This window comes from Myotis brandtii, unplaced genomic scaffold, assembly GCF_000412655.1.
Source record: "Myotis brandtii unplaced genomic scaffold, ASM41265v1 scaffold1424, whole genome shotgun sequence".
Classification (NCBI taxonomy): Eukaryota; Metazoa; Chordata; class Mammalia; order Chiroptera; family Vespertilionidae; genus Myotis; species Myotis brandtii.
In genome coordinates this window covers 655276-678683 of record NW_005355089.1, presented here as the reverse complement: position 1 = coordinate 678683, position 23408 = coordinate 655276, and the positions used below count along the sequence as shown (strand labels likewise).

At 50.2% G+C, this 23408-nt stretch overlaps 1 protein-coding gene across 1 annotated transcript in view; it reads left to right on the top strand.

Moving 5' to 3' along the window:
• Positions 1–835: 835 nt before the first annotated feature.
• FGD1 (FYVE, RhoGEF and PH domain containing 1) overlaps positions 836–23408 on the top strand; it is a 24024-nt gene continuing 1451 nt past the window's right edge. The window contains exons 1-17 of the mRNA XM_014535323.1: positions 836–901; positions 3495–3668; positions 3950–4127; positions 4269–4707; positions 6688–6777; positions 7461–7609; positions 10845–11001; positions 11105–11243; positions 12987–13045; positions 13165–13311; positions 13968–14060; positions 14224–14303; positions 19598–19628; positions 20088–20189; positions 21525–21650; positions 21821–21982; positions 23057–23200. Coding sequence (XP_014390809.1) covers positions 3976–4127; positions 4269–4707; positions 6688–6777; positions 7461–7609; positions 10845–11001; positions 11105–11243; positions 12987–13045; positions 13165–13311; positions 13968–14060; positions 14224–14303; positions 19598–19628; positions 20088–20189; positions 21525–21650; positions 21821–21982; positions 23057–23200 — 2070 coding nt within the window. The 5' untranslated portion in view covers positions 836–901; positions 3495–3668; positions 3950–3975. The remainder of the gene's footprint in view (positions 902–3494; positions 3669–3949; positions 4128–4268; positions 4708–6687; positions 6778–7460; positions 7610–10844; positions 11002–11104; positions 11244–12986; positions 13046–13164; positions 13312–13967; positions 14061–14223; positions 14304–19597; positions 19629–20087; positions 20190–21524; positions 21651–21820; positions 21983–23056; positions 23201–23408) is intronic.

Sequence of the window (23408 nt, the reverse complement as noted above, 5' to 3'; positions counted from 1 at the left end):
CTCGCCGGAGGATATTTTTTTTCCATTAATTTGTACAGAGAGTAGAAGGGAGGGAGAGAGGAAGAGGAAGAAACATCAATGTGAGAGACACATCGATTGGTTGCGTCTCGCGCACGCACCCTGACAGGGGCTGGGCACAAACCTATGACACTTCTGTGTGGGGGGTGATGCTCTAACCACTGAGTAAACAGACCATGGCTCATTGCCCTCTCTCTGTCTTCATCTCCTCATTAGAACCTGGGCTGAAAATCCCTGCCCCTCTTCACCTGGGAAGCCAAGATGCCCCAGAACAGCTGAATTTCATTCAGCTTCCCATTCTGCAGGGCTGCCAGCACAGTGGCTGAGAAAAAGGAGAGGCTGGGCCACAGCAGGGCCTTGGAGGGTGGTATGGTCACCCTATCCCCAAGACAAGCAAAGGGAGAGGATCCCCAGCCAGGGCCTCGCTGCCCTGTGCAGAGTGGGTGGGGGGGACTTGCCCAGGGAGGCCTGCCTGCTTTGAGGTGGAGACAGGGCCGGGTCCTCCAGGCCAGAGGAGGCAGACTAGGGGTGCCTGGGACCCCAGCACCTACATGTGTACCTCCAATCGGGGTCTCTGCATGGCAGAGCGCCCGGCTTTACTCTCTGGATCCCTGGCCCTGTTAGCAGCTCCTGTCTGTGTCTCTCACTTTCTCTGGCCGTGTGTTTCTCGAACTGTGTCTCTGCGTGTGCCACCCTCCAGGTGATTCATCCTTCTCAACCCCACACCCAGGGGGAGGGGAGGGCAGGGCAGGACCAGGCCAGGATGTGCTGAGCAGGGCAGGGTGAGCAGCCCAGCTGAGCTAGAGGAGCGCCTCCCCCCTCCCAGCCAGGGCCCTGCCTGCCCAGGTGGGAAAGGAAGTGAGGAAACTGCACCCAAAGCAAGGTACAGGGTGGGGGTGGGGGGCTCAATCTGGGTCCTGGGGCACCACGTTCCCTCAGGACTGGGAGGGCACCGTGGCCTCAGTCCCCTGGGGCCTATCTGGCTGGACTGTGGCCAGGGTGGTGTCAGGGAGTCCGGGAAGCTGCGGGAACCCTGGGGGTTGGGCTAGTCCTTCCCTCCAGGACCGGGACCTAAAATTCCCTGGGACTCTTTTATGCCAGTGTGACCCTGTAGGCTGTCTCTGTGTGTGTCTAGCTGTGTTTTTGTAACACAGGCCCATGACCCATTAGACCAGGAGGCAAGTGTCATGTGTGCGTGTGCGTGCGTGCGTGCGTGTGTGTGTGTGTGTGTGTGTGTGTGTGTGGCTGAGCCCCTAAGAACCGGGGACATCATGGACATGCTTGTTTCATGTGTATGACCTAGTAAGTTATGCTATATGTGTGTGTCCTTGTGTTTCTGGGCACGTGGCAGTGTGTGACTGTGCTGAGGTTGGGTCTCACATGGGATACTGACCCTGTGTGGCTGTCGTCTTTGGGACACCATGTGACCATGTGGCCCTGCAATTGTGAAACACGGTGTGAGTGACACTGCGTATGTTCGAGACTCAGTGGAGCCATGTTCGAGGAGTATATGCACAGGTATATGATGAGGAGTGTTTGGGTAACTGTTGTGCAAGGCTGTTTGTGAAATAGCAGGCTTGCGAAGTGTGGCTGCGTGATCATATGCGACGCTGTGACCCGGGGGTCTTTGTGGCTATATGTGACCGGGTTTTCAGGAGCGTGATGGCATGTGATTGGACGTTTGAATTTATGTGGCTCTGCAGTCATGTGACACAGTAAATAACACCGGTGTCTCTGGGACAGGGTGGGCCCATTGGTGACTAAGATGGTGTGACACAGGGTAACAGACCCTCCATGGCTGTGAGAGGCCATGTGGCTGTGGCATAGACACGCTAACACCCTGTGTGTGGGTGGTAGCTCTTTTTATTTTTTTAAATATATTTTTATTGGTTTCGGAGAGGAAGGGAGAGGGAGAGAGAGATAGAAACATCAATGATGAGAGCGAATCATTATCCGCTGCCTCCTGCACGCCCCACATTGGGGAGCAAGCCCACAACCCGGGCATGTGCCCTTGACCGGAATTGACCCCGCGACCCTTCAGCCCGCAAGCCGACGCGCTATTGGGTGGTAGCTCTTTGACTGCCGCTCTCTTGTCCTCAAACTCTTCTGCCCACAGGATGGTCACTCGGCCCCTCAGCCTGCCATCCAGCCTTGCCCTCTCTGCTCCGGCCTCCATTGACTTCTGGATCATCTGAGACCCCCCCCCACACACACACACACACATTCCTTCCCTGAGGGCATGTCATCTCTAGGGGGTCCCTTGATACCAGACAGACCAAATCTTCTCTGCCAAGTGTGACCATCATCTGGCCCAGGGCCAAAGGCAGAGGTGGGTTTAGGGAGCCCACTTCGGGGCAAGAGGGACAGTACAAAAAGGCCTCCCATTTTTTGAATGTGTTACTGTCTTAAAGCTGTTCACATGACCTGAACTCTGGGTGCTGGGTGTGTGGATGTGGGTGTGGGTGTATGTAAGTGGAGGAAAGTAGTGCAGATTAGTGAGAATCTGGGATTTTAAGAAGCAAAACTTTTGCTCATGAAATACAATCTTATCATTTGCCAGACACTTAGCTATATAAAGTTGTCGGCAAGGAAGTCCTTAGATCCTTAGAAAAAGGGTTAAGAATGGTTTATGGCCCTAACCGGTTTGGCTCAGTGGATAGAACATCGGCCTGCAAACTGAAAGGTCCCAGGTTCGATTCCGGTCAAGGGCATGTACCTTGGTTGCGGGCACATCCACAGTAGGGGGGGGTGCAGGAGGCAGCTGATCGATGTGTCTCTCTCATTGATGTTTCTAACTCTCTATCCCTCTCCCTTCCTCTCTGTAAAAAATCAATAAAATATATTTTAAAAAGAGAATGATTTGTGCTCAGCCCTAGCCGGTTTGGCTCAGCAGACCAAAGAGTCCCAGGTTCAATTCCAGTCAAGGGCATGTACTTCAGTTGCAAACTCAATTCCCAGTCCTGGTGGGGGGTGTGTGGGAGAAAACAGATCCATGTGTCTCTCTCACATTGATGTTTATCTCTCTGTCTCTCCCCCTCCCTCCCACTCTCTCTAAAAATCAATGGGAAAAATATCCTTGGGTGAGGATTAACAAAAAAGAGAATGGTTTAGGCTCAATGTACCCACTTCGGTCAAATAAACCAGGCCTACAACTAAGCAAACTATAGGGTGCTCGCTCCCACCCCCACCTGGGTAAACTCCCAAGTAAATAATGACATGCAAGGGATCGATGTATTGATCACAAAGAACTCTTATCCTGTTGCCAAAGGTCTTCTCTAGTGGTGAAAACTCCCAGCCCCAGCTCCTGGCCTGGCTCCCGTCTGAGGGCTGGGATAGGGGCTTCCCAGGATGGCAGTGTGGCCAAGAGAGGGGTGCAGGGAAACCTGACACCCCAGACACCTGCTAAGACGTGCTACGCCCCAGCCCCCTTTGCAGTAACATCAGTTGCTTCACACCCAGTCTCTCCCTTCCTGCAGGGCTGCACCAGGGAAACCGGATCCTGGTGAAAAGTTTGTCCCTTGACCCTGGCCAGAACATTGAGCCTCATCCAGAAGGTCCCCAGCGGCTTCGCTCAGACCCTGGCCCCCCCACCGAAACCCCCAGCCAGCGTCCTTCGCCACTGAAGCGGGCACCAGGCCCAAAGCCACAGGGTAAGTTGTTCCAGAGAGTGGCAGGGAAATGGCCCAGGAGAGGGGAAGGAGGAAGGGAAAGGCTGGCCAGGGGCAGAGGAGAGGCGTGTTAGGAGAACACGAAGCACCATGTTCTCGGGGCAGAGGCTGTGGCTTGGAGCTAATGAGCACACACTGGGATCTCACCCCGGGCCTGCTCGGTGCCTACCTCAGGGAGTGTGGAGGGGCTGGTGGCCTGGCTGTGACAGCCCCATCCAAACCCACCACACTGGGATCTCCTCTCTTTGTCCCCTGTCATCCAGTCCCCCCAAAGCCCAGCTACCTGCAGATGCCCCGGATGCCCCCTCCACCCGAGCCCATCCCCCCTCCACCATCACGCCCACTGCCTGCAGACCCCCGAGTGGCCAAGGGCCTGGCTCCCAGGGCAGAGGCCAGCCCTAGTTCCGCAGCCGTATCCTCACTGATCGAGAAATTTGAAAGGTGAGTGTGGTGCCTGGGGGACCCTCTGGGCATGAGGGTGGGGGTGAGGGTGAGGGTAGGCCTGGGGTAGGCAGCACAGTCGTAAGACAGGCCTCACAGTCAAGCTCACACCTGCCTCCATGTGTGTCCACCTCACCTCAGGGAGCCTGTGATTGTCGCCTCGGACAGGCCAGCCCCTGGCCCCAGCCCAGGTCCCACAGAGCCAGCCATGCTGCCACAGCCACCCCCACAGCCTCCAGTGCCCCAGCTCCCTGAGGGCGAGGCCTCCCGCTGCCTCTTCCTGCTGGCTCCTGGGCCCCGGGATGGCGAGAAGGTGCCCAACCGGGACAGCGGCATTGACAGCATCAGCTCACCGTCCAACAGCGAGGAGACCTGCTTCGTCAGCGATGACGGGCCCCCCAGCCACAGCCTCTGCCCCGGGCCCCCTGCCCTGGCCAGTGTCCCCGCGGCCTTGGCTGACCCCCACCGGCCCAGCTCTCAGGAGGTGGATAGCGACCTGGAGGAGGAGGACGAGGAGGAGGAGGAGGAGAAGGACAGAGAAATCCCAGTGCCCCTGATGGAAAGACAGGAGTCTGTGGAGGTACTGACCCATGTTCACTGAGTGGCAGGACCCTGTGGAGAAACCAGAAACCTGGCTGGTCCGCTGGGTTCTTTCTCTAGCTCAGTACTTCTCCAAAGAGTGTGTTTCCACTTTGGATGTTGGGCTTCTCTGGTCCCCTGGTACTAACTATGAGTAGCAACACCCTGCCCCATCACCACTGTGACTACCAGCCTGACCGTGCACAGTTCCAAATGCCCACTTGGAAAATGGTTCCGCCCTCATTGGAGAAACACTAGTGGGGCCTCAGTTTTTCTTTTTTAAAAAAATATTTTTTAAAAAAAAATATATATTTTATTGATTTTTTACAGAGAGGAAGGGAGAGAGACAGAGAGTTAGAAACATCGATGAGAGAGAAACATCGATCAGCTGCCTCCTGCACATCTCCCACCGGGGATGTGCCTGCAACCCAGGTACATGCCCTTGACCGGAATCGAACCTGGGACCTTTCAGTCCGCAGGCCGACGCTCTATCCACTGAGCCAAACCGGTTTCGGCTTAAAAAAATATTTTTATTGATTTCAGAGAGGAAAGGAGAGGGAGAGAGAGATAGGAACATCAATGATGAGAGAGAATCATGGATCGCCTGCCTCCTGCACGCCCCACAGTGGAGATCGAGCCCGCAACCTGGGCACGTGCCCTGACTGGGAATTGAACCGTGACCTCCTGGTTCATAGGTCGATGCTCAACCACTGAGCCATACCGGCTGGGCTGTGCCTCAGTTTTTCCATCTTGAAGATGGCCATCCTAGTTGGGGACCTTCAGAGTCTTGTTCTAGCTCAAAAATCCCATGACTTACCCGCTATGGGATGTTGGGCAAGTCTCTGCTCCCCCACCATGAGCCTCAGTTTCTTTATTTGTAAAATAGAAAGCCTCTCACATTCAGAGGGACTTCTCCACAGCTGGCCTCCGGAGGGGCACAGGGGCTGGAGTGCCCCAGGGACCCGAGGCTCTGGGGACGAGGGCTCTCGGCCACAGGAACCTCTTTCTGGGCCCTGGCAGCCTAAAGCTGCTTCCAAAGGCATCCTTAGGATGCAGCCAGAAGTTGGGTTGTGGCCAGGATGCCTGCTCCACCAGAAACCAGCTCAAATGTGGGAGCTGAGGCCAGGGACTCTCCAAATATATGTCCAGTGAATAGGAAACTGGGCCAACAGGCAATGCGTTTTATACATTTTTAGACTTCTGTGTTTTCCTCCCACGCCAGGTACTCAGCGAGCCTTTGCTGACAGTGAACTGAGTGGGTGAATAAATACTAACATTTATAGACTACTTAATCCGCAGTCTGCTCTGTTTCACTTATATGAAATCATTTGTCTCGATTACAAATGGACGTAAGCGCTATTATTAGCTGTATATGTAGATAACGGCACTTAAATACAAAGCAGTTACACAATTTATGTAAGCTAACGAGTGGCAGAGCTAGGATTTGAACCCAGGAAGTCTGACTTCCTGACCCACAGGCCTAACCACTGCACTATGTAAATGAATGGAGAGAGCCGACTGCTGTGTGAGTGAGTGACCTAGTGAAGGAGTGCATGGCATCTGGATTGTGGGGTGGCTTTTTAAAAATATATTTTTATTGGTTTCAGAGAGGAAGGGAGAGGGAGAGATAGAAACACCAATGATGAGACAGAATCATTGATCGGCTGCCTCCTGCACGCCCCCTACTGGGGATTGAGCCTGCAACCTGGGCATGCGCCCTGACCGGGAATCTAACTGTGACCTCCTGGTTCATAGGTCGACGAGCAACCACTGAGCCACGCCAGCCGGGTGAGGGGTGGCTTTTATGATACATTGAAGAGTCAGGGATGAAACTAGGGGGCTTAAAGGTCTAGAAATGGGATGTAGGGTTATCTCTGGCATTAGACTTAGACTAGCCTTTGAGGTATTCTGAGAATTCTGGGGGCTTGGGTAAAGGTTAGAGTACAAGACTGTGGGTCAGGTTGCCTCTTCTCCTTTCCAGTTGACCGTGCAGCAGAAGGTGTTCCACATTGCCAATGAGCTCCTGCAGACCGAGAAGGCCTACGTTTCCAGGCTCCACCTCCTGGATCAGGTGAATAGCCCCTCGGGGTCCCGGGGCCCTGGGATCTGGTAGGTGGATGCCCAGGAGGAAGTGATAGGACCTGAGCCCAACCCTTCCATTGGGGCTAGAATCTAGAGGTGGTAAGGCTCCTCTCTGACCTTGACCCCCATCCTGTCCCTAAAGTCTACTTTGATTATGACCCTAAACTTGATTTTTATACCAACCTTCATCCCTAACCCTGGGTGGGTACACCAGCCCTAACTGCAACTCTGACCCAGATCCTGAATTGACCCCTGGCTGTAAACCAGACCTTGAACCTCATTCTAACACTGACCCCAAATCCACTAGAATCACTAAGGGCAGGGACTTTTAACTGCTTTCTTCACTGCCTGGCACACAGTAGGCACTCAAAAATATTTGTGAAATGAACAAATCTAATTCCAACCTTCTCTCTGACCCTGAATCTAATTCTGACCTTGACCCTGATTCTGAATTTTCACTGTTCCAGTGCCTACCTCTAGGTCCTAACCTTGACCACCTGATCCAACCCCACATGGAAATCTAACGCCATTCCCTCTCTCCTCAGTCTCAAGACCATGCTGATCCTAAAGGTCCACAGTGCTACCCACAAACACTGCCCTCACCTGCGAGCCACCCCTTTCCTAGCCAAACCCCAGGCCCAGCTGGTCTGAGCCTTCTGCCCTGCCCCACAGGTGTTCTGTGCCCGGCTGCTGGAAGAAGCCCGGAACCGCAGTTCCTTCCCGGCCGATGTTGTCCACGGCATCTTCTCTAACATCTGCTCCATCTATTGCTTCCACCAGCAATTCCTGCTGCCTGAGCTAGAGAAGCGCATGGAAGAATGGTGAGGGGCCCCAGATCTAGGCTTCTGTCCTCCTGTCCACTTGCCTGTTGACACTCAGGCCAGATGTGTGCACAAGTTCATTGCTGCCTGCCCTCTGCCCTTACCACCTGTCACAGAAAGAATCAGGCCCAAGCTCTGCCTTCTAGGCCCTCCCAGACTAATAGGAAACACAGTCCAGGACTCAGAAAATTATAACAGAACTAGAGGCCCGGTGCACGAATTTGTGCACCAGTGAGGTCCCTCAGCCTGGTCTGTGGGATCAGGCCGAAACCAGCTCTCTGACATCCCCTGAGGGGTCCCGTATTGCAAGAGGGCGCAGGCCAGGCTGAGGGACCCCACCAGTGCACGATTGGGGCAAGGGAGGGACACTGGAGGTTGGCCAGCCAGGGAGGGACTGCGGGAGGGCTCCAGGGTGTGCCCGGCCCGTCTCGCTCAGTCCTAATCGGCCAGACCCCAGCAGCAAGCTAACCTACCAGTCAGAGCATCTACTGCCTGGTGGTCAGTGCACATCATAGCGACTGGTCAATCGGTCGACTGTCTGCCCCCTGGTGGTCAGTGCACATCATAGTGAGCGGTTGAGTGGCCTTAGCATATTATTAGCATATTATGCTTTGATTGGTTGAACGGCCGACAGGATGACCGGACACTTAGCATATTAGGCGTTTATTATATAGGGTAGCAAAGCCCTTAAGAGTATGAGGTTAAGAGCCAAACGGGCTGGGTTCATATTCTAGCTCTGTCATGTGTAGATTTGTGACATTACGTTTCTTAAATCACTGTGGTTCAGTTTCCTCTCTGTGGAATAAAAGTAGTAAGAATAGGCTCACTTGTAATGCTTTAAGGATTAAATTAGCTCATTCATGTAGAGAACAGTAGCTGGTATATAAGAATTGCTCAATGAATGTGAGCTGTTGATATTTTTCACCGGTGCTATGACAGAGCTCAGAATGGGAGGCTGTGGGAATCCAGACAAACGGACCAAACCAAGCCTAGCGGGGAGGGGTTAGAGAAGGGTCTAAGGAGGAGGTGAGGCCTAAGCTGAGGCCTGAGGTAGGAGGGCAGGGGTGATAGACAGTCTCCCAACCTCCAGGCTCTCCTCTTCCAATCCATCCTTTAGAGCAGGAGTGGGGAACCTTTTTTCTGCCAAGGGCCATTTGGATATTTATAACATCATTTGCGGCCATACAAAATAATCAACTTAAAAATTAGCCTGCTATAGGCTCAATCCCCAGCTCTGGTCAGGGCTTGAGCGGGAGACAACCAATCAATGTGTCTCCCTCATACCGATGTTTCTCTCTCTCTGTCTCTCTTCCTCCCTTCCACTCTTTCTAAAAATCAATGGAAAAAAATATCCTTGGGTGAGTATTAACCACAACAACAACAAAATTAGCCTGCTACGCCCTAGCCGGTTTGGCTCAGTAGATGGAGCCTGCAGACTGAAGGGTCCCAGGTTCGATTCTGGTCAAGAGCACATGCCTCCATGGGCAGGTTCTTCCCAGGCCCAGGTCCTGGTCAGGGCACATACAGGAGGCAACCAATTGGTGTGTTTCTCTCACATTGATGTTTCTGTCTCTGTCTTTCCCTCTCTCTTCTACTCTCTCTAAAAAAAAATAAAATAAAAATCAATGGAAAAATACCCTCAAGTGAGGAGTAAAAACAACAACAAAAACCAAAAAAAAAATCACCTGCTATATTTGGTTAAACATTTAATTAATGCACCCCTAAATGATTTTCCCCACCCTTGCTCTAGAGCAGCGGTTCTCAACCTATGGGTCGCGACCCCTTTGGGGGTCGAACGACCCTTTCACAGGGGTCGCCTAAGACCATCGGAAAACACATATATAATTACATATTGTTTTTGTGATTAATCACTATGCTTTAATTATGTTCAATTTGTAACAATGAAATTGGGGGTCCCCACAACATGAGGAACTGTATTAAAGGGTCGTGGCATTAGGAAGGTAGAGAACCACTGCTCTAGAGTCTACACCAGCTGCCAGAATGGTCTTTCTGAAGGATAATCAGACCATGTCACTTCCTGTTTAAAATCACCTCTACACTCCCCACAACCACAGGATAAAATATGTCCCCCTCACCAGACAAGGACCAGAGAGGGCTGGCTGAAGCCAATTTCCACAACTGGCTGTGACCCTTGAAGGCTGAACCAGGCATCATCCTGTGTGTCCCGGAACTGATTGAGACTACTGAGGAGTGCTACCAGGCCTGATCACTTTGCCTCCCCTACTAGACCATTCCCCTCTTGGGGCTCCACTAAATTTGACTCATTTGTATCCCCAGAATCACCCAGCACAAGACTGGGTGCAGAATCAATAATCAGTGTATTTCCCAGCCAGTGGGGAGCATGCACGAGGCAGCTCATCAATGATTCTCTCTCATCATTGATGTTTCTATCTCTCTCTCCCTCTCCCTTCCTCTCTGAAATCAATAAAAATATATTTTAAAAAAATAATGATCAGTGCATGAAGTGGCCCTTGCAGTGAGGTCAGGGCAGGTATCCAGGGCATGTCACTCCTGCTGTTGAGCAGGGCAGCATTGGGGTAGGTGGCAGCCCAGGCCAAAGTTTCACATCAAGCTGAGTGTCTTGGCCTAATTGGCTGATAATAGAAGCAGAACTTCCAAAGGAGCAGACTGGCCTGGCCGGTGTGGCTCAGTGGTTGAGTGTCGACCTATGACCCAGGAGGTCATGGTTCGATTCCCGGTCAGGGCACATGCCCCGGTTGTGGGATCAATCCCCAGTGTGCAACATGCAGGAGGCAGCGAGTGATGATTCTCTTTCATCACTGATGTTTCTCTCTCTCCCCCTCCCTTCCTCTCTGAAATCAATAAAAATACATTTAAAGCCTAAACCGGTTTGGCTCAGTGGATAGAGCGTCGGCTTGTGGACTGAAAGGTCCCAGGTTCGATTCCGGTCAGGGGCATGTACCTGGGTTGTGGGCACATCCCCAGTAGATGTGCAGGAGGCAGCTGATCGATGTTTCTCTCTCATCGATGTTTCTAACTCTCTATCTCTCTCCCTTCCTCTCTGTAAAAAATCAATATAATATATTTTTAAAAAAATACATTTAAAAAACAACAACAAAGGAGCAGACTGGCTGAGAAGTAGATGTCCAGGACCAAGAGACCCCATGGGTCTCTGCTTGGGCCTGGTAGGGGGCAGCGGGAGGGCTGAGGACAAGGATCAACAGGACCATGTCAGCCCCTGCCTCCATCCCAGGGACCGCTACCCACGCATCGGAGACATCCTGCAGAAGCTGGCGCCCTTCCTCAAGATGTACGGCGAGTATGTGAAAAACTTCGACCGTGCTGTGGAGCTGGTCAACACCTGGACAGAGCGCTCCACCCAGTTTAAAGTGATCATCCACGAGGTGCAGGTACGCGGCCAAGAGGGATGGGGCAGGTGGGAGGAGAGGTCTGTGGGGGCCCAGTGTGGGGTCTGTGGCCAGTCCTGAGCCCCTGTGCCTCTGCCCATCACAGAAGGAGGAAGCCTGTGGCAACCTGACGCTGCAGCACCACATGCTGGAGCCCGTGCAGCGCATCCCCCGCTACGAGCTGCTTCTCAAGGACTATCTTCTAAAGCTGCCCCACGGCTCCCCGGACAGCAAGGATGCCCAAAGTGAGTGTACACACCCGGGCCCAGCCCCCTGCCAAGACTTCATTCACGGGCCAGCCTTCCTTTGCCACATAGTTGAAATCCCAGAATGGGATCTCCAAGCCGAAAGGCCCACCTGGAGGCTCTGGAGTGAGGCCCCAGGGTGAACCTCCAGGTTGAGGACTCTGCCCGAGGACACACACAGACCATTCAAGAGCCCCCCCCCCCCTGAAGTTCCCAACTGGAATGCCAGAGTTGGAGGCGCATGCCCAGAATGATCCCCTAAAGGCAGACACCTGCTTCCTAGGCCAAGACCCCAAAGCTGACCCCTAGACTTGTCCTCAAAGGAAGTTGTCCAAGTCCAAAGGCACTGAGCCACTATGACAGCGATTCTCAACCTGTGGGTCGCGACCCCTTTGGCAGTCAAACGCGACCCTTTCACAGGGGTCGCCTAAGACCATCCTGCATATCAGATATTTACATGACGATTCATAACAGTAGCGACATGACAGTTATGAAGTAGCAACGAAAATAGTTTTATGGTTGGGTCACAACATGAGGAACTGTATTTAAAGGGCCAGAAGGTTGAGAACCACTGCACTAGGCTGAGAGTCCAGACTGACCTGCAGGTCGGTCTCCACAGCTGAGCTGAGATTTGTCGGATTGTCCATTCTCCACATTTAGAGCTCCACTTCCTGTCTGCCAGCCCCCATCCAGAATGAACCTCCCCAAACAGCCTCCGAGTCTGATCGGAGCCCCCGAGCATAAGCTCTCCAGAACGGAGCCTCCCAGACAGGACTTGGTGTTTTCTGCCTCCAAGATTTAGATCTCTAGGCTGAGATGCCGCCTCCCCACATTGAACCACTAGAAAGTGTTTCATTCTGATTCCTCCAGTATGAGACCCACCCCCAGGGTCACCCCCGCCAAAAGTGCTCCCCAGAGTCTCCCCAGCTTTCTCCCAGTCTGGTCTCCTTGTTCACCATTCTATAGAAGGGTATTGCCAAATGAATCTCTCCATTTACTGCCCCTCAGACTGAGCCCAAAAGACTGACACTCAAGATCCATCCCGCAGACCGAGACCACTGAGTCCTCAGACTGGATTCCTAGAGTTCCCCAGTGTGAACCCCAGAGAGAACCCTGAGACTGAGCTACCCAGACTGAGCTCCAGGCAGAAACTCAGACTCTCTTCTCCCTAGCCCAAGTCCCCCAAATTAGGCTACTTATGCCAAGCTCCAAGTCTGACCTTCTGTCTCAACTCCCAGACCAACTTGCCCCAGACCAAGCTCCCCCATTTTCTTTTTTTAATATATTTTTATTAATTTCAGAGAGGAAGGGAGAGAGAGAAAAAAATATCAATGATGAGAAAGAATCATTGATCAGCTGCCTCCTGCAAGCTCCCCACTGGGGATCGAGGCTGAAACCCAGGCATGTGCTCTGACTGGGAATCGAACTGAGACCTCCTGGTTCATGGGCCAATGCTCAACCACTGAGCCACACTGGCAGGGCTGTTGTGGTTATTTTTAATGGTAATGATTATCTTGTTAAGCTTGCATTGTATAGGCCGCCAGCTATCCCATGTATTATGATTCTGCATTGAGACAGTTTCTGATTTTGTGTGATGTTGCTATGGACATCTTTGAGGCTGGTGCTTTCTGGGATGGGGAGGGTGTAGGCAGGCCAGGAGGAGGTATTCAGGAAGCAAAGGAGCTCCCAAGAGCCTCTTCTCTGCTAGGCCTTCCTCCATCTGACTTCCCACTCTGCCCACAGAGTCTCTGGAGCTGATAGCCACCGCCGCGGAGCACTCTAACGCTGCCATCCGCAAAATGGTGAGTGGCCTCTTGCCCTGCCCTTCCTTGGCCACCCGCCTGTGCTGTCTCTGTCCTGGAGGGCTTGCTCGTTGAGGCCAGCACCCCAACCCTGCCTTTTGCTCACTGTCTCTTGCCAGGAGCGAATGCACAAGCTGTTGAAAGTATATGAGCTGCTAGGGGGTGAGGAAGACATCGTCAGCCCCACCAAAGAGCTCATCAAAGAAGGCCACATCCTTAAGCTGTCAGCGAAGAATGGGACCACTCAAGACCGATACCTCATATTAGTAAGTGCCAGGTGTGGGGTTGCGGGTGGGCCAGGCCCTCCATACATGTTGGCCTGGTACTCACTCAAGACTGTACCTCCTGCTAGTCACTCTTTCCTCCATTGACTCATTGCACTTTCACTACCTACACTAGGAATGGTTTTCCCTCTACTTTACAGATGATATAACTAAGACCAAGAGAAGTGACTTGCCCAAGGTCACTAACCTAGGAAGTGACTCCCATGCCTAGACTCTTTCCTTGCAACGTTTATCTATCTATCTATCTATCTATCTATCTATCTATCTATCTATTTATTGTTAATCCTCACCTGAGGATATTTTTCCATTGATTTTTAGGGAGAGTGGAAGGGAGAGGGAAAGACAGAGAGAAACATCAATGTGAGAGAAATACATCGATTGGTTGCCTCCTGCATGGGCCAGGGAGGAGCCTGCAACCAATGTACATGCCCTTGACCGGAATCGAACCCGGGATCCTTTGGTCTGCAGGCCGACGCTCTATCCACCGAGCCAAACTGGCTAGGGCTCCTTGCGACCTTTGTGTCCTGTCTAGGCCGTTGTCTCCATCTGTTGCCTTGACTCCCCAGTCATAAAGCTTCAGGAGTCTTATAAGACTGTAGGGAGCTGGCGCACCTACAGCCCAACGTTTTCCTTCCTAGTTCAATGACCGCCTCCTCTACTGCGTGCCCAGGCTGCGGCTCCTTGGCCAGAAGTTTAGCGTGCGGGCACGCATCGATGTAGATGGCATGGAGGTAAGTGCCAGGGCGTGGGAAATGGGAACCGGAAATGGGGCCTTGGTGCTGGGAGGTTGTAACAGAGGCGTCTGACTTTGCCCCCCCAAGTCTGTGTGCGCATGCGTGCAAAGGATGAGGGATTCAATAGCCCTCACAAAGCCGCTTTCTCCCTCTATTTCAGCTAAAGGAAAGCTCCAACCTCAATCTGCCTCGGACCTTCCTGGTGTCAGGAAAGCAGCGCTCCCTGGAGCTCCAGGCCAGGTACCTGCCCTTGCCTGTACCTTCCCTTCAGATAGGCTGAGGCATTCTCTGCCTAGGGCCATGCGCAACAGGCTACCTCCCCAGGGGAGAGATGTTCCTGGGAAAGGGTGGGCACCTTTCCCCAAAGATGCTTCTTCTTCTGGTGGGTTTGAATAACAACACAAAGAGTTTATTGTAGATTCAGAGATTCAAGAGAAATACCAACTACAATGCTTGATCCCTGGTGTGAGAAAAACAGCCCTAAAAGATATTTGCAAGACAATTGGGAAAATGTAAATGTGAATTGAGCTTTTGGGAAATGACTGCTAAATTCCTCAGGGAGTGGATGAGAGAATGGTCTTGTTTTCTGATGATGTATGCTGAGGAGTTCGTATCATATGTGTAATTTATTTTTAAATGACTTATCAACCAAAAATACATACATATATACACTTTTACACACACACATATATCAATAAAAATGAAGCAAATATAGGAACATATTTTAAATTTTTGCATCTATATAGTGGGTAGATATTTAATGTATTTGTACTATACTGTGTTTTTCAGTATGCTTGAAATTTTTCTTTTTTATTTTCTTTTTAAAATATATTTTTATTGATTTCAGAGAGGAAGGGAGAGGGAGAGACAGATAGAAACATCAATGATGAGAGAGAATCATTGATCGTCTGCCTCCTGCACACCCCCTACTGGGGATTGAGCCCTGATTGGAATCAAATCCAGGACCCTTCAGTCTGCAGGCCGATGCTCTATCCACATTGAGCCAAACCAGCTAGGATGAAATTTTTCTTCCTTTTTATTGAATTTATTGGGGTGACACTGGTTAAAATGATAGGGGTTTCAGGTCCACAATTCCACAACAGATCATCTGTGCACTGTTTGTTCACCACCCCAAGTCAAGTCTCCATCTATCACCACTTATCCCCCCCATATCCTCTTCCACCTCCCTCCACTCCCCCTCCCCCCAGCAATCCCACACTGTTGTCCATGACTTTTGACATTTTTCAAACAGGAAAACAAATTTAAATAATAAAGTTAAAAGTAATGTCCAGCCATTAAACAAAGAGGCTTCTTTCTTATCTATCCTCTACTTGGATGGTTATAATAGTAGCTCACATTTAATGAAGACGTACTTGCTCTTATGCCAGGCACTGTTTTAACTTAATTTTAGCTTCAACAATTTAAGTGTAATCAATCCTTAAAACAACCCCTTGCCTGGCGGGTGTGTCTCAGTAGTTGAGCGTTGACCTCTGAACCAGGAGGTCATGGTTCCATTCCCATGATTCTCTCTCATCATTGATGTTTCTATCTCTCCCTCTCCCTTCCTCTCTGAAATCAGTAAAAATATGTTTTCAAAAAATAAAACAACCCTTGAAGCTACTGTTACCATCTACCCCATTTTACAGATGAGAAAACTGAGGCACAGAAGAGTTAGGCACCTTGCCCAAGATCCCACAGCTAGAAAGGAGCAGAGCTGGGATTGGAGCTCATGCTGCCTTCTGAGGGCCCGGGTGATAGGTACCGAGGTCATGGTCGAGGCCAGAGAATGGATGCATATGGCTAGATCCGTGGTCGGCAAACCGCGGCTCACAAGCCACATGCGGCTCTTTGGCCCCTTGAGTGTGGCTCTTCCACAAAATACGTGTGGGCATGCACGTACAGTGCGATTGAAACTTTGTGGCCCATTCACAGTAGTCGGTATTTTATGGAAGAGCCACACTCAAGGGGCCAAAGAGCCGCATGTGGCTCGCGAGCCGCAGTTTGCTGACCACTGGGCTAGATGATCTGCTTCTGACAGACTGCAAAGAAGTGAGAAATGAGAGTCAGAACCCTCATTGCTGGGGCTGCTGAGAGGCAGGAGAGAGAGAGAGAGAGAGGCGAATGCGGGCTAGAGGGTGTTTGAAGCTCTGGGAGACAAAGCATCCTGGAGGCCTGAGGCCAGGAAAAGAAGAACAAAGCCTACTGGTATGGGGGGGGGGGCAGGTGTGGGGCCCTGCAGGGTGTATAGTCTGCTGGGGATGAGAGAGGGGGCTGCTGAGGAAAGCTGGGCGAAGAAGGGCGCGCTGAGCAGTGCAGGGTTTCCTCCTAGTGGCGGGAGGAAAGCATGGAGGGTTTGCTTTGCAATCCTGCCTTTAAAAATATATTTTAATGAAAAATGTCAAATATGGAGAAAAGTCAAAATACAACAAACACCCATATGCCCACCATTTAGACAACCGAATCTCAACCTTGGTGACAACCTCACCTGGGGAGCTTTTAAAAAACCTGATTATCTCTCTCTCTTCCTCCCAATTTTTTTGGGAGGCAGCTGAAAATTTTTGGTGGCCTTGCTTCGGCAAGGCTTTCGTATTTTGTTTAAAAGAAAGAACTGAAAAGCTTAATGGTTTCAGGTTAAGGAGCTGGCAAGCAAGGGAAAATCGGCATTAACTAAAGACTGCACGTTTCTCCGGCTGTGGAGCCAGAGGGCTGGTGGACGGAGTGGGAGAAGGAAGCGAGGGCGGGGGGAAATGGCAGATATCTGTAATACTATCAACAATAAGAAATATTTTTTGGAAAAAAAAAACCTGATGTTTGGCACCCTGCCCCCCAGAGACCCTGATATAATTTGTGTGGGGTGTAGCCTGAACATGGGGAGTTTTAACAGCTCCCAGGTGTATTAGTGTGTGCAAAAGGGTTTAGAACCACTGACTTAGAAGTCAACAACTATTGACATTTTGCTTTATTTATCTTTTACTGAATCATTTCTTTAAATGTCTTTTTTTTCTTATTTCAAAGAGGAAGTGGGGGGGGAGTGAGATAGAAACATCAAAGATGAGAGAATCATTGATAGGCTGCCTCCTGCACGCCTCCTACTGGGGATTGAGCCTGCAACCCAGGCATGTGCCCTGACCAGGAGTCAAATAGGTTGACACTCAACCACTGAGTCATGCTGGCCAGGCTTACTAAACCATTTAATTAATTAATTAATTTATTTTTTACTCCTCACCTGAGGATATTTTTCCATTGATGGAAAAGAGAGGGAAAGACAGAGAGAAACATGGATGTGAGAGAAACACATCAATTAGTTGCCTCCTGCATGTGCCCTGACAAGGGCGGAGCCTACAACCGAGGTACATACCCTTGACCGAAATCAAACCCGGAACCCTTCAGTCCACAGGCCAATGCTCTATCCACTGAGCCAAACCGGCTTACTAAACCATTTTAAAGTAAATTACAGACATGGCCCTTCACCCCTATATACTTCAGCATGTATTGCCAAAAACACTATTGTGGCTCTTAAAAATCAAAAGCAATCTTTTCTGCAATAGAAATTAGAAAATATAAACAAAGTAGAATTTTAAAAAATAGTACAATGAGAATAAAGTAAAATTCCCTAGAATTGTACCACCTAGAGAGAACCAGTGCTGCTGTGTTGGCAGATCCCCTCTGAGGCCTTTCCTCTATTCACATATGTGTGCACGCACGTGTGTGTGTGTGTGTGTGTGTGTGTGTGTGTGTGTGTATTTTACTATGAAAAATTTCCAAGACACAGAAAAGTTTAAAGAATTGTACAATGAACACCTAGAAGCCCACTGTATAGATTCTGCAAATCTTTTTATCCATCTACCAATCCATCTGATTTTTAAAATGCATTTCAAAGTCATTTGTAGACATTGCTACACCTCACCCCTAAAGACTTTCATGGTCATATAATCAACTAAAGTTCAATATTTGTTTTAGGTATCCTTCTCCTGAGGCAAAATTTTCAAACAGTGAAATGCATACGCCTTAAGGGGGTCAAATTTATTGATGAGTTTTGACAAATGTAAACACTCATGTCACATATATATTTTTTAAATATTTGGTGTTTAGAAAGAAAGGAAGGGAGAGAGAGAACCATTGATGTAAGAGAGAGAAACATCGATTGGCTACCTCCTGCTCGTTCCCCACTGAGGATCAAGCCAGAAACCTGGGCATGTGCCCTGACTGGGAATTGAACTGGCAACTTTTCGGTGCATGAGACAACTTCCAACCAACTGAGCCACACTGGCCAGGGCTCACATATAATTTTTAAACAAAAATAGAATGCTGGCCCTGGCCGGTGTTCAGTAGTGATGTACTTTTTTTTTTTTTTTACCTGATTCCCTATTGTCAGAGACTTAGGCTACTTCCAATTTTTTCACTAGCATAAATAGCATTGCAGTGAACATACTTGTAGCTAAATATTGGCTCACATCCTTAATTTTTCATGAAGTGGTTCTAAAGATATAATCACACTTTCATACTAGAAAAGCACTTTTTAAAAAAAATTTTTATTGATTTCAGAGAGGAAAGGAGAGGGAGAGAGAGATAGAAACATCAATGATGAGAGAGAATCATTGATTGGCTGCCTCTTGCACCCCCCGTACTGGGGATCAAGCCCGAAACCCGGGCATGTGCCCTTGACCGGAATCAAACCTGGGACCCTTCAGTCTACAGGCTGATGCTCTATCCACTGAGCCAAACCAGCTAGGGTTAGAAGAGCACTTTTGATGTCTGGAGTATGCATATGAAGGTCATTAGAAGAGACCAGGAGGAAATCAGCCAAGAAGCTGGGCCAAGTCCCAGTGAGCACATGATGGGGCTGCAGCCAGGGCAGAGGCCTTGGAAACTGCGGGGCAGACAGGAGAGTCAGGGGAGAAAGGCAAAGGGAGGGGGAATTCCACACTAATTGAGCATCTAGTGTACCAGGGATTGTGCTGGGCATGTAAATGTCACCCCAGTTAAGTAATGATCATCTCCATTTTCCAAGTGAAGAAAAAGAAACTGCTCTTCTGTCTCAAACTTGACATTCCTGCAAGAGGGAACTATTTATCGTTCCTTGTATATCCCTACTGTCACACACACCTCATCTTTACCTGAAGCTTAGCACCTCCTTAAGGGAAGCCCTTCCTTAGCAACCCCCACCCAAACTGCAGATGGGTGGTCTCCTCTTCTGGACTCCTCAGCCCGATTTCACTGTGGCAGCACTAATACCCTTGTATTGTCCCTGTTTGTCCCCCCCACGCCCACCCCACCCCGCAGGCCACTAGCTCCTTGAGGGTAGGGTCCCCTCTGGGGCCCAAGTCCCTAGCACCAAGTCTGGAAGGTCTTAGTAACTACTGGATAAATAGCTCAGACAGGTTAAAGGATGTGCCTAAGGTCACATGCGTTATAAGTGAAGGAGTAGAGGGTCAAACCCAGGTCGATCTGACTCCAAAACACCTGCTCTTTACCTCTCTGATCGCTTTTGCTTGGCCTGCCTAACCCAACATCTTTCTTTTTTTGCCCCCAAGGACTGAGGAAGAGAAGAAAGACTGGGTCCAGGTAACATCCAAGAAGGCTTTGTGGTAGGGGCAGGAAGAATATTCACAGGCTCCCAAGGGGTTGGTGAACTCTCCCCTAAAACTGACATCTGACCACTATGAGCCTGGACAACATACTTTCCCAGTCCCATTTTACAGATAAGCTCACTGAGGTCCAGAGGTAAAAACTCACAAATTCTTCCTTTAGAGACCTGCCTCCTCTGGGAGGGTGAGCCCAGTGAGTTAAGCCCTGTAAAAGCGTAGTTAAGCCCAGACAGTGGCTAGGAAGGCCTTTTGAGGTTTTTCAGTCACTGATCTCCACCCTCATTTCACAAATATAAGAACTGAGACACCTAGCAAGGGGCAGAGCTGTGCCTAGAACACAACTTTTCTGACCTCGGGCTAGGTCATAGGAAAGTGAGGTGAGGGTGGAAATGGACGGGTTGTGAGGTGATCTGACCTACTTACACCTCCTCCCCAGGCCATCAACTCCACCCTTCTGAAGCATGAACAGACGCTGGAGACCTTCAAACTGTTGAACTCAACAAACAGGGAAGATGAAGACACACCCCCTAACTCTCCAGTAAGAGTCCCACCCCCTCCCTCTATACTGGACCTCCAAGTCCCACCTTACCCAGGGAGACCGGAAGCACAGTCTTGTTGGTAGGGCCGCAGATATCACTGGGGAAATGGAGGCCCAGAGAGTAGAAATGACTTGTGTTCAGTAGCACAATAAGGTAGGGATACAGCCGGGACTCAAAGGCAGGTCTCTTTTTTTTTCAGCAATGCCTTTAACATGCATACATGTAACATGTAATACAGTAGCAGAAAAACGGGAGTTAACAAAACTGTATAGCAGTATTAATTCTATATCTCCCGGAATTTATTTCGTATAAATCAGAAGCATATACTAAAGGGTAACTATGCTGATTGTGGCACAACACTCTGAACTATTACCACTGACTAGTCATTGAATATGGGAATATTGTACAATACTATGTTATATGTTTGTTTTTTAAATATATTTTTTATTGAATTTTTACAGAGAGAAAGGGAGAGGGATAGATAGTCAGAAACATCAATGAGAGAGAAACATCGATCAGCTGCCTCCCGCACACCCCCCACTGGGGATGTGCCCGCAACCAAGGCACATGCCCTCAACCGGAATCGAACCCAGGACCCTTCAGTCTGCCGGCCGACGCCTAATCCACTGAGCCAAACCGGTTAGGGCTATATTTTTTTTAAATATATTTTTATTGATTTCAGAGAGGAAGGGAGAGGGAGAGAGAGATAGAAACATCAATGATGAGACAGAATCATTGATTAGCTGCCTCCTGCACACCCCCCACTGGGGATCGAGCCTGCAACCTGGGCATATGCCCTGACTGGGAATTGAACTGGTGACCTCTTGGATCCTGGGTTGACACTAAACCGCTGAGTCACACCCAGCTGGGCTGTTTTTTATTTTTTTATATATATTTTTATTGATTCAGAGAGGAAGGGAGAGGGAGAGCTAGACACATCAATGATGACAGAGAATTACTGGCCGGCTGCCTCCTGCACACCCCCCACTGGGGATTGAGCCCGCAACCCAGGCATGTGCCCTTGACTGGAATCGAACCCAGGACCCCTCAATCCACAGGCTGATGCTCTATCCACTGAGCCAAACCAGCTAGGGTTGTTATATGTGTTTAAAAAAACAGCTTAGGTAACTTTAAGAAGGATAGGATTTTTTTAAATGCTTAACAGCTATGATAGGATTTTGTGAAATAAGAAAATTATGAAAGGCAGGTTCTGAATGTGTCTGCTGCCTCCCAGTGATGATCCAGGCCTTGGGGCAGGGGCGAGGGTTGGCTGGGCCGGCTGGGCTGGGCCTAGGGATAGCTGCCTCTGACCCAGGACCTGGCCCTCTCTGCAGAACGTGGATCTTGGGAAGCGTGCACCGACACCCATCCGAGAAAAGGAAGTCACCATGTGCATGCGCTGCCAGGAGCCCTTCAATTCCATCACCAAGCGCAGGCACCACTGCAAGGCCTGCGGGCACGTGAGTGTTGGGAGGCTGGGCAGAGCCAGGGAGGGGCCAGGCTGGCCACCTGAAGGCCCACTTCTGAGAGGGCAGGGTGAGGAAAGGCCGGGAGTCCATCATGGGAGTTGGGACACTGAAGGGGAAGGCCTTCTGGAAATCAGGCATCTCTTGCCCATTTGCCACTTCAGGTGGTTTGTGGGAAGTGCTCCGAGTTCCGGGCCCGCCTCATCTATGACAACAACCGCTCCAACCGTGTGTGTACTGACTGCTATGTGGCCTTGCACGGGGTGCCTGGGAGTAGCCCAGCCTGCAGCCAGCATACACCCCAGCGCCGGAGGTCCATCCTGGAGGTAAGAGCCAGGCCTATGAGCACTGACCCTCACACGCCAAGCACATGGGTCCCAGCCACCCACCCAGTGATTGAGGCCTGGGTATCTCTGAAACTGTAGTGCCACGTGCATCCACTGAACGAGTGACCCAAGCCTGGAGCTCGTAAAATGAATGCAACCAGATGAAAGCCAGTTGGGTCCTTTCGGCCATCTGGCAAAACCACCTGGCTTTTTATTTCAGTGCTTTAGGCATTTACCTTCATAGTAACGAATCTATCCAGGCTATTACTATCCCTGTTTTACAAATGAGGAAACTGAGGCCCAAGGAAGTTACTTAGCCAAGTTACACAACCAGTGAGTGGCAGAACTTGCATGTTTTTTAATTAACAAATGATCTCTTCTTATTACAAAGTAGGGATATGTGCACTGAAGAAAACTCGACAATCTAAACAAATAATAAAAACACCCTATTTCTTCTACCCACTAGAGTATCACTAACACTTATGCTTCCTATCTTTCTAGGCGCGTGCACATTTTGGTTTTGTTTCTTAGCCAAATCGAGGTATTTATTTTATTTAACATTTAAAGAACTCTTACTCTGTGCCAGGCACTATCCTAAGCGCTTTGCATCTATTAATTCATTTAATCCTTACAATAGCTCTATCTGTTTTCCTTCCGAGTCAATACATCATCTAGAGCTGGAATTCTGAGCCTTACCCACCCCACCCCCACCCCCCCATCCCCTTAACCACAATGCCAGGTCGCCTCTTGCTGAGTGTAGGGGATGGATATGACAAAAGATGAAAGAAAAAAAAGGTGAGGTACAAATGCATAAAAGGACTTGAGGAGTAAATGAACGGAGGGAAGAACGCCTGACTGGCATTTAGGTGCCTCTCCCACCAGCTCTTAGAGGTAGTAGCCATGGCCTGTCTGACTCACTGGGGGACATTGGGCAAATCACTACTGCCGCCTGAGCTTCAGCGTCCTCATCTGAAGTATGGGCACAGCAATACCTCCGCTGAGGGGTACTGAAGCCCAGAGGAGCCAGGCCAGGCCTTCTATCAACACTGATGCCCTCTATGTCTCTGGCCACAGAAGCAGGCCTCAGTGGCTGCGGAGAACAGCGTCATCTGCAGCTTCCTGCACTACATGGAGAAGGGCGGGAAAGGCTGGCACAAGGCATGGTTTGTGGTCCCTGAGAATGAGCCCTTGGTGCTGTACATCTACGGAGCCCCTCAGGTGTGCATCCTCCTTTGGGTCCCTTCACCCACCTGGCAGAGCCAGGCTACCCCCCTTCCCCTTCAGTCCTTGACCTCTCCTTGGCCTTGGGGATTGCGTGAACCTAAGTAGAAACCAGAACCCCCACCCTTGTGAGACAGACTGGCTAGAAACAAGGATTGTGGGCCAAGTGAGGGGTGGGGGGGGGGTGGGGGGGGGGGCTAGCTTC